This window comes from Hoplias malabaricus, chromosome 2, assembly GCF_029633855.1.
Source record: "Hoplias malabaricus isolate fHopMal1 chromosome 2, fHopMal1.hap1, whole genome shotgun sequence".
Taxonomy (NCBI): Eukaryota; Metazoa; Chordata; class Actinopteri; order Characiformes; family Erythrinidae; genus Hoplias; species Hoplias malabaricus.
In genome coordinates this window covers 1,463,733-1,475,000 of record NC_089801.1, presented here as the reverse complement: position 1 = coordinate 1,475,000, position 11,268 = coordinate 1,463,733, and the positions used below count along the sequence as shown (strand labels likewise).

Sequence of the window (11,268 nt, the reverse complement as noted above, 5' to 3'; positions counted from 1 at the left end):
ATGAAACACAGTTAGAATTGTATATAAACTGTTTGTGCACCACTGAGTAAAGATTATGACGTTCTCTGTCTCCCTCTAGTGGAGAGGAGAAGCTACAGCATCCTCAGCACAACAGGGTTTATCATATCTAACTAATGAAAGCATGAATAAATACAAACAGTAAACTCTGAAACATGATTTAAATTTTTTTGTTGAGGTTTCGTGTCATTTTGTTATTTTTTTTCCCCTTGACCCTATAACCACTGTTTGTTTCTTTGTTTCTCTCATTTTCTCTCATTCTTTCTCTCTATCTTTCTCTTTCTCTCTCTCCTCTCACTCTCTTTCTCTCTCTCTCCCCTCACTCTCTTTCTCTCTCTCTCTCCCTCTCTCTCTCCTGCTCTCTCTCTCTCTCATTCTCTTTCTCCCTCTCTCTCTCTCTCTCTCTCATCTCTTTCTCTCTCTCTCTCCTTCTCTCTCTCTCCCTCTCTCTCCATCTCTTTCTCTCTCTCTCCCTCTCTCTCTCTCTTTTTCAGAGTTTGTGACTCCTCGAGCGATATTGACTGGTCATGACTGTGAAGTGACGTGTGCAAGTGTGTGTGCAGAACTGGGACTCGTCATCAGCGGCTCCAAGGGTAATTAACACACTCACACTCACACACACACACACTCACACATACATATACATGGATCAACACTAACATTATTAAAACCTCCTTTGCCAGTGGAGCTGAGAGTATGAAGAGTCACAATGTTATGTTTGTTTTGGTGTGTGTGTGTGTGTGTGTGTGTGTGTGTGTATCTACACAAACACATTTGTAAATTAGTTTATTTGCAAGAAAATATATATATATATTTTATTCCCATCAGAAGCTGCATATGAACTGTGGAGAAAAGCAGTAAAATATATGTTAGTGTTCTGCATTTTCTGAATGCTTGCCTCTGACTTCCTGGAATATGCGTGCATGTCTAAATCTGTGTGTGTGTATGCAGAGGGTCTGTGTCTGATCCACTCGATGAATGGGGAGTTATTGAGGACATTGGAGGGTCCAGAGCGTAACCTAAAGCCCAGACTCCTGCAGACTTCCACCGAAGGTCACTGCGTCATCTACTACCAGCAAGGCCTCATCTGCACTTACAGCATCAATGGAAAACTACTGCATCACCAACCAGTAGATGACAACATCAGGGTAAACACACTCTCTAACACACGCCTGCACTGACAGACACACACACACAAACACAAAATATGTGCTAGTGTCTGAGAGTGTGTGTAACTGCTGATGTCACCAAATGGTGGAAATGCAGTGCACTGTGGTATTCGTCCTTGTTTCCGAGTTTGTAAACTTCATGAATCTCTGATGTTGTTGTGTCAGAGACGTGCTTATGTCTCTCTCCCTTCTCTCCCTTCCTCTCCTTGGTCTTTAATCAGCAGCGTTAGAGTCTCTGGTTGTGCCCTGAGGGATTGTGTGTGTGTGTGTGTGTGTGTGTGTGTGTGTGTTTCTGCTGTAGTCTTGGGACTCACCACCTGTTTCCCATTTCTACTGCTCTCTCGTTTCTCTCTTTCTCTTTCTCTCTCCCTCTCATTTTTCCTCTTTGTCTTTTTCTCTCTTTCTCCATCGCTCTGTTCTCTTTCCCTTTCTCTCTCTCTTTTCATCTCCCTCTCTCTCTCTCATTCACTGATTAACTTCCTCCCTGCGTCTGATTCGTGTTTATTTGTGTTTAATCTTTGGAAGAGGTCGGATCACTTGCTGATTCTGATCAGATGCAGGTCCAGGTCAGACTTTCACTCGACTGGGTTCACTGTGTAAAACTAGATCAGCACCGATAGCAGTCCTGTGCTGCACTAGGTCTGATGAGCTTGGAGATCTGTGATTATCAGTTTTTCCTATGGTCTCTTTCAGTTCACATAGCTCTGGACTCTAAGCTGTTCTTCAGTCTTTATTTCTCTCTCCTCTCCGCTGCATGGTACCGTTTTCACTGTCGGGTTTTTTGACAGTAATGTTTTCAACAGAATGTTCTACACGGCTTCATTAATGTCTCTATAAATACAGTTATTACCCTCTCCAGAGTAAACAGAGCTCCTGTTCACTGACTGGTTGTAGCCAGGGGTGACACTCCTGTTTATTATTACACGCCGATTGTGTTTCTGGTATTCAGGCTGTCAGCATCACTGAAGAGAGATGATCAGCAGAACAGTAGTGGAGCACTGTATGCCAGCCCTAGCAGAAACCCAGGAGGACTCCAGCAGAACCTTAACTGAACATTACCAGAACCCTAGAGGAACCCTAGGAACATGCAGAGCCCTGGTAGATCCCTGTTGGTGGATCATAACATTAAAATAGAAAGCATCCTCCGGTTGTTTAGTATTCTTTCACAGACGTTAAATAACATGACCTGAAGTTTCCTTACAGTTTCTGCACAGGTTTAAATGAGATTGAGTTTGAATGAGTCAGATGAGAGAGAGGGGGAGGGACACAAGGCTCAGATTAACTCGGAGTCTGAGAGCCATTTAGCGATGTATGAGGAGGAGAAACTGAGACTAATTCATCCTCCCCTGCTTCCTTTCTCTCATCTCTCCATTTCAGAGAGTCATTATCAACCGAGCTTCACTTGCTGTAATACTGTATGCAATTATACACACACACACACACACAGAACAGATGTGAGCAAAGGAATCTCCTTTCTTCTCAGCTCGATTTCCTTCATTTACATTTGGTCTGTAACTCTCTGGACTGTGTGTAGTGCGGTGGTGTGTTGTTGATTCATTTTTATCGGGTCACACCTTTAACTTGAGCTTTAGCTTTTTTTTATTTTAGACCGAAGTGATCCAGATAAAGTGGCACACGTCTGAGTTGCTGAAAGACGCTGAATGGTCATGTATCATAAGTTACACCCCTCTGAGATGGCGTGCTTGTTCGTGTGTGTGTTTGTTGGCTCGTGTAGAGTGTGTGGCATTATAAACCATGTAGTGTGTGGTGTTCTGTGGTGTTTGTAATGGATGGAGTAACGGTTAGTGCAGTAGCAGTGTGTTCTCTGTGAGTAATGTGAAGGTGGTGTAGAGCTGGGGCTGCTCTCCACAGTGAATAAAGAGACTTCTGCAGTAGTTTATTATCTCTGTCCCAGGACAGTTTAAAAGCTGGAGAAGTGGGGGAGGAGTGGAGGTTTGTAGGATGAGTGGAGGAGCGTATAAATCAGTCTCAGTGTGTCCCAGTGCTGTTGGACTCGGGCGCTTCTGGACAGAACTCGGCTGTAACTCAAGGCTGATTCTGATTGGCAACAGACTACAGAGACTCGGGGGTGAGGAGGATGGGGGATCGTGGAGCCTGAGGCAAAAAAAAAACACTCAGCACCGGCTGTGTTCTAAATGACCTCGCCCACTGTTCACTACAGGCTCAGAAATAGTGCACTCTAATCAGTGCACTATGTAGTGAATGTGGTTTTGGACACAGCCTAAAAGTAATATTTTAGATAAAGCACGCTGTTGGACATTATTTAGAACAATGCACTACATGGTAAATGTTGCTCTGCATACCTTTGGCCCTCTTTCACCCTCTTCTTCAATGGTCAGGACCCTTGCAGGACTATCACGGGGCAGGTATAATTTGGGTGGGGGATTATTCTTGGTGGGTGTGTTGGGCTGGTACCTGTGGATCCGACACAGCAAGTGCCGTTGGAGGTTTTAATTCCCTCAGTGTCACTGTCTACAAACCAAAAATATCCGTCCAAATGCGGATCGATGGGCATCATCCTCTGAGCGCAGATTAAGGACTAGTGGATGAATAAAGAGCTTAGAGTCGAGCCAAAGTTGTCGCATTACACTGTGAACTAGATTGAGTTGTGGACGTTATGAAATATGGCGAATTAGAAAGAATAATGTTGGAAACAGACCAAAATGTCAACTTAAATTGAACAAACAGTAGTGCTCTTAATAGTGAGTTGTTTGGGACACAGCCATGATCAGCTGTAGTCATTTGTGTGACGTCTGAAGGACAGAAATCCAGTTAAAACACAGTCTGGTACGAACCACTGACTGTAAAAGTTCTCACAGAATTAACCCTTAGCACAACAGGCCTGGCTTTGTTTTATACACACACTCACACGTATAATCCACACATTCATTCATTCATTATTTGTAACCCTTATCCAGTTCAGGGTCGCGGTGGGTCCAGAGCCTACCTGGAATCATTGGGCACAAGGCGGGAATACACTCTGGAGGGGGCGCCAATCCTTCACAGGGCAACACACACTCACACATTCACTCACACCTACGGACACTTTTGAGTCGCCAATCCACCTACCAACGTGTGTTTTTGGACTGTGGGAGGAAACCGGAGCACCCGGAGGAAACCCACGCAGACACAGGTAGAACACACCACTCTCCTTACAGTCACACGGAGGAAACCCACGCAGACACAGGGAGAACACACCACACTCCTCACAGACAGTCACCCGGAAGGAAACCCACGCAGACACAGGGAGAACACACCACACTCCTCACAGACAGTCACCCGGAGGAAACCCACGCAGACACAGGGAGAACACTTCTCACAGACAGTCACCCGGAGGAAACCCACGCAGAAACAGGGAGAACACACCACACTCCTCACAGACAGTCACCTGGAGGAAACCCACGCAGACACAGGGAGAACACACCACACTCCTCACAGACAGTCACCCGGAGGAAACCCACGCAGACACAGGGAGAACACACCACACTCCTCACAGACAGTCACCCGGAGGAAACCCACGCAGACACAGGGAGAACACACCACACTCCTCACAGACAGTAATCCACACAAACACAGATAGATGTTTTCATATCCAGACTTCAGAGGAAGGTTAAATGCAGTTTTAATGAAACAGTCCCAGTGTGTAACAAAGATAATAAGTTATTTCACATCCCATTGCTTGTTTATTAGAGAACACTATAACACCGGCGTGAAGCCTCAGTTTATACCAGTGATTCTGCTATGAAGCTGTTACGTTTTCCAGTTGTTTGCAGTTGTTCTTTAGCTGATCGCTCTCATTGGTGAAGTTTTTGCAGCAGGCCTTTAGATATTCTGTGCAAATGTTAATGAAACTGTTCCTCAGCTCTTCTCTGCTGATCATCTGCACTACGATGATGAACAGCAGGAAAAGACACAGCAGCCCCAGACACATCACAGAAACTCCTGAGTGTCCAAAGCACCGCCGGAGAAACTCTCTGCACTCTGTAAACACACAAATACACACACACACACACACACAGATGTTAGAATGGAAATGTCCACTTCCGCTCCAACCTGGACATACTTCATTTACAGTTAACTACAACCACACACAGACAGAGAATATCTGTAAAGTTTTCCCATTCAGTGAAAAGATACAAAGTCTAATTTACAGATGGAGTTTTATCACAGGTATATATCTAGAGATAATAAAACCTCCATGGTTTAGACGTCCAAGGAAAGACTGCTTCCCCAGTGGGAGGCTTACTGCACTACATTTCTGTTAACAAGACATACACAAAGATATACGTGAAGACAAGCAACTGGTTTTTGTGGATGCACTGCTTGATTTATAGTGAAACTACAGTGTAATTTTTAGATATTCATTATAGAGTAAGGGCGGCACGGTGGCGCAGCAGGTAGGTGTCGCAGTCACACAGCTCCAGGGACCTGGAGGTTGTGGGTTCAATTCCCGCTCCGGGTGACTGTCTGTGAGGAGTGTGGTGTGTTCTCTCTGTGTCTTCGTGGGTTTCCTCCGGGTGACTGTCTGTGAGGAGTGTGGTGTGTTCTCTCTGTGTCTGCGTGGGTTTCCTCTGGGTGACTGTCTGTGAGGAGTGTGGTGTGTTCTCACTGTGTCTGCGTGGGTTTCCTCCGGGTGCTCCGGTTTCCTCCAACAGTCCAAAAACACACGTTTGTAGGTGGATTGGCGACTCAAAAGTGTCCGTAGGTGTGAGTGTGTAAGTGAATGTGCGAGTGTCTGTGTTGCTCTGTGAAGGACTGGCGCCCCCTCCAGGGTGTATTCCCGCCTTGCGGCCAATGATTCCAGGTAGGCTCTGGACCCACCGCGACCCTGAACTGGATAAGGGTTACAGATAATGGATGTATGGATTATGGAGTACTTTATTCAGAACCTGGTAGATTACTAACACTAAAGTCATAGCACTAGCTCAGTATTTAGAGAGAGTCTATTGAATGCTAAGGGATAGATAAATCTAGATGCAGATTGATTAACAGATTTTTAAAAAAATTGACAATGATTGGTTGACAGTTGCTTTTTAATATTTTTTTATAGATAGATGTGTTTTATTCAAAAACAATTTTACAAAATATTAAAAACATGATTACGGTACTAAAACTTGTTAATGGCTGCTATTGTTTTTAGCTCTGTGCTAATGTACTTTAGTCCATGTTTATAGATAACCGTTTAATAATGTGTCAGAAATTACATCCTGACGTTATCATTACTGTTATTATTAATCTGTAAAAAACACACAAATCTAATAATAAAATTGGATGAAATATAGGTAATTACTGTTGACGTCCTGTTTGTGGCGGTGGGCTGTCTCTAGCTCAGGACCGGTGTCGTACAGGCCTTCGCTGAAACGTCCTGCGTTCTCCTCCTCCTCCTCCTCATTTCGATGTGGATTCACATCCATGAAGTTAACGTACACACTGTCCTCCATCGCTCCGTCCCCCGTGACTCTGGCGCTAATGATCTAGTTACAGTGTGTTTGTGCTCAGACGCGTCTGATGTAGGACAAACTTGTCCACCGTGGTTTGGAGGTTTTTCATGTTCATTCCCTCAACCTTTTTCATACTGGGTCACAGCAAGGGGGATTTATACTGACACTGACTTTTAGTTCAGCGTTAACGTGTTTTAAAGTGAAAATGCTCCTTGATGTATACAATATGTCCCAATGTTGGTGCTCCTTTTGGCTACAGTAAGCTTTTCCCTCATCTGGGAACACGTTACACCAGATGCTCTGAGGATTTGATGGCATTCAGTCACATAAAAGAACTAGTGAGTCCAGGCAGTGATGGTGGTGATGTTCTATGGTTGGTTCTGGATCACAAACACCACTAGAACTTGTCTCAGAGACGTTACATGGAGCTGTGTTACAGCAAAAGACCTGTATCCACTGCTCCTCGGCCTAGTGCTGGGTGGTTGTATACCCTTCTAGGCCATATTTTCCGTCGAGCGTGATGACCTTCTGCTCATGTGGGACTTCACCTGAGACTCCCATTTCATTTGATGTTTTTCTGAAGAGATTATAAACAGTTTTAAAAACGGCTGTAGCTTAAATCAGCAGCATTTGTCATTACAGGGGGTGTCTACACATCTTTGGAACAGGTGTGTGTGTGTGTGAAAGCTATACTGCTGTGTAAGGAGTGTGGGTATCTGCTGTGCAGAGGAGATAGGAGTGTTAACGTGTGTGTGTGTGCAGGCTATGCTGCTGAGTAAGGATGGTCAATATCTTCTATGTGGAGGAGATGGAGGAGTGGTGTCCGTGTGGCAGGTGTTTGACATGAAGGAGTTGTTCTCGTACCCCGGCTGTGACGCTGCAATTCGCTCCATGGCCATCTCCAACGACCAAAGGTAACACACACACACAAGATTTCCACATACTACAGTGACTAGAAACTGTAATATCCTACTGAATCTGTGATGTCATTCTGCAGCGTGGGTTGAAGTTATCATTTGTGTAATCAACAGTAAGATACAGATGAATCAGATAAGACTGAACTCTTCTCTCTCTCTCTCTCTTTCTTGCTCTTCTCTCTCTCTTCTCTTCCTCTTTCTCGCTCTTCTCTTTCTCTCTTTCTTGCTCTTCTCTTTCTCTCTCGCTCTTCTTTTTCTCTCTTCTCTCTCTCTCTTTCTCGCTCTTCTTTCTCTTCTCTCTCTCTTTCTTGCTCTTCTCTTTCTCTCTTCTCTCTCTCTTGCTCTTCTTTCTCTTCTCTCTCTCTCTTTCTCGCTCTTCTCTTTCTCTCTCTCTTTCTCGCTCTTCTCTTTCTCTCTATTTCTCTCTCTCTCTTCTCTCTCTCTCTTTCTCGCTCTTCTCTTTCTCGCTCTTCTCTCTCTCTTTTCTTTCTCTCTATTTCTCTCTCTCTCTTTCTCTCTCTCTCTCTAGATGTATAATAACTGGAATGGCATCTGGGAGCATCGTTCTCTTCTATAACGACTTTAACCGATGGCATCATGAATACCAAACCAGATACTGACCTTTACCGCAGCAGCAGTGATGGTTCTTATGGCGACAGGTCACCTGGAGCAAGTTGCTAGGAGACAGCCATCAAACTATCGCACTATTGAATACTGAACACTGAATGTTTTCCAAATATTCAAATGAGCATAGCTTATTTTTTAAAAAAAAGAAAGGGCATATTTTGTAGATCTTATGATAATTTCATATCTTAGGGAGGGGTTGTGTATTTGATGTTTTGGGGAGAAAAAAGTGACAGAAAAAGATGTATTTTTAGCTGTAAAATCTATTTTCACCTCGGCCCTGGTGCTAAAGCAGGGTCTCAGATGCTAATAGTAGAAAACTATATTTACATAAAGACAGTCTATGCTATCGTGCGTATTTAGAACACACATATTTGTGTACCGCTGGGTGAGTGGATTTTTTTTCCCCTCTCAATTTCTTAATGCTGTGACTGTTTCTGAGGGGTTTATCTGTTCGCAAAAAAAACTCCTGACAAACGTAAGAAATGAGATACAATAATAAGCAAAACATCCAGCATTTAACTAGATACACGTTCTTTTGTAGCTGCCTAACTTCGTGTACACTGCGCATTAGCATCTGCGGATTTGCCACAAGAGAATTTCCGTTAGGAACGGTGTAATCTACATTCAGTGAGAAAAGAACTCGGTGTGTGGTTGTTTTAGTGTCTGAGTGGTTCAGGTTGCTAGGTTACTCACAGTCACATTTCCAGGTGGTTGCTAGAGTTCGTGAAATGAAATGACAAAAAAAAACTCCGGAAACTAAACTACGGCTGCAATATTCCAGGTGGTTGCTATGACCCCTGAACTTTAGAAACGAACCGTTATGAAACGAACTGGCTCTAAACTCGGATCTGATCAACATTATCAGTAGATGGTTAGGGTACTTCTGTCATGGCTGTGTAAGAGGGATGACTTCATCACTCATGCCTATGGGGGGAAGTAATCAACTGGAACGTCACTAGTGCTCTGAAAAGCTTGTCCAACCTAGCAACAGTAACTCTGACAAAACACCTGAGTGTGTGGAGACTGGGGTTTTGTGTGTGTGTGTGTGTGTGTGTGTGTGTGTGTGTGTGTGTGTGTGTGTTAAATGAAGGGCTGTGCACTGTATGTAGGTGATTAATCAGTGATAGGGTTTAGATGATGTTCCGGTGGCAGTAAGGGAGTAAGTTTAGACTGATTTATAAAGTATATATCTATCATTAGTTTTACCTCTTCTTCTGTTGTTTTTGAATTCTATGATCTACCAGCCGTCCAGGCCTGTTTATGATTTGCCTGAATATTTAAGTCTAAAACAAGATGTGATGTCCTCCACAAGTCCTTGACCGCCCAGAAAATATTTCACTATGTTTCATGACAATTACCTCAGTGTAGTTTGAGGATTTAAAGGAATACACCATCTGTTTTATTCTGATCCTGATCTGTGTCTTTTAAAACATTACAGTACAGAAACATCGCAGATTTCTGTTGACGAAGGACTGACTACGTGAAGCAAATTAGAAACTCAGATTTCACAACAATGGATTGATACATCTTCACAGTACAATGAAGTGTAGGTGCGAGTTCTGATCACTTTAATCTGTAGGAAAACTGTCCTCGCAGACCGTGGAAGAAACAATTACAGCTTTAATCAGAGTCCACCATCTGCTCGTTCACTTTTGTAGAGAAGGAAACATCCCCGAGCTCTTGTCTAAGTTCAGAGGAGTTAAAGATCATCCTCCGTTTCTCCACCGCACACTGCAGAGAGAAGTGGTGAAATGGTGAATTCCTTTAAGTGTTTGTTTTCCTGCTCTAACACATTGTGTTCCTCTCTGCAGCAGCAGCCCAACTCCGAGTGTAAAACAGATCTTTAAACAGCTCTGAGTGCCCCCTGGTGGTGAGCTGCTGTTGTAAATGAGAGTAAACAATGTTGAGAGGGAAATGAACTGATGAACTCTAATGAAACACTGCCTATGACAAAGCGAGTCAGGACTCACTGTTCATTCTAATCTTTTTTTTTTCTTTGACATCATTGCAATCAGGTGTGGAATGTGTGTGGATTATAATAATAAAGAGTTTTGTACCTGGAAGTGATTTAAAAACTGGCTGAAGTTTTTTGGGCAGAAGGCAAAGTCTGAAATGATTCATATAATTATTATACATTCATTCATTCATCATCTGTAACCGCTTCATCTTCATCAGGGTCACAGTGTGTGTGCTGCCTGCCCACGTCATTTATTACAGTTCAGGAACACACTACACACTCTGGGCTGGGCATCATTCCATCAGTTATTGAATATACATTTAACAAATTAAAACTATTCACCTCTAAATTAATTAATGACCATGAGAGAGGGCTGCTTTAAAAGTAACAAGCTACAATACTGTAGTGTATTTGTGTTTATCTTCAAAATAGATTTCAGATTAATAGCCGATAACAAGTAATTTACAAGGACTCACTGGTGTGTCTTCACTTGTAACTCTTTGGTTTCCTGTCTCGTTCATTGTGAAATAATGCTGTATAGTGGCCCAACATCCTAAGCCACATATTGTTGTTTTGCACCAGGCCAACCCAGTTTATCAGTGGTGAAGGAGCACATCCAATGGATTCTAAGGGACCCTCTTGTTTGTATCAAGCCACCAATCTATCAGTTGCTACTAGAGAGCGTGACGTCTTGGCACAGATTCCTAGATTCAGACTGGCCACTCTGAACACATTTCTAGGTTAATATTAATTGCCCGTTTCTAATGAGATTCAATGGGTTTTAAACTGTGTTTTGTCAAGTGTACATCTCTCTATTTTTGGTGATTTATAGTGAATCTGTTATATGGATATTTGAGCCTCATATCTCAGCTTTGGTGAAAGACAGGACAAACCTAAGGGTCCCCCCGTCTAAGTCTGGAACCCTGTAACTTAGTGTGTGTCTGTTCTGTGCACTCCCACTTCCTTGTTCTTCTCCATCATGCGCTGTCAGAAAAAAAGGTACTGTACGTTTTGTCACTAAAGGAACAAACGGTGTAAATGTACCTTTAAAGGTGGTGTTAAAGTCCAGTTGTGTTCCCTACATTACATTCTCTAAAAAAAATGAATAAATCAACACA

General features: G+C 43.2%; 1 protein-coding gene across 1 annotated transcript in view; it reads left to right on the top strand.

The window, feature by feature from the left end:
- The window catches only part of lrba (LPS-responsive vesicle trafficking, beach and anchor containing), a 214,216-nt gene extending 203,965 nt beyond the window's left edge, over positions 1-10,251 (top strand). The window contains 4 exon segments of the mRNA XM_066662321.1: positions 513-611; positions 970-1,166; positions 7,412-7,563; positions 8,096-10,251. Of these exon segments, the coding sequence (XP_066518418.1) occupies positions 513-611; positions 970-1,166; positions 7,412-7,563; positions 8,096-8,186 (539 nt within the window). The 3' untranslated portion in view covers positions 8,187-10,251.
- Positions 10,252-11,268: the final 1,017 nt, after the last annotated feature.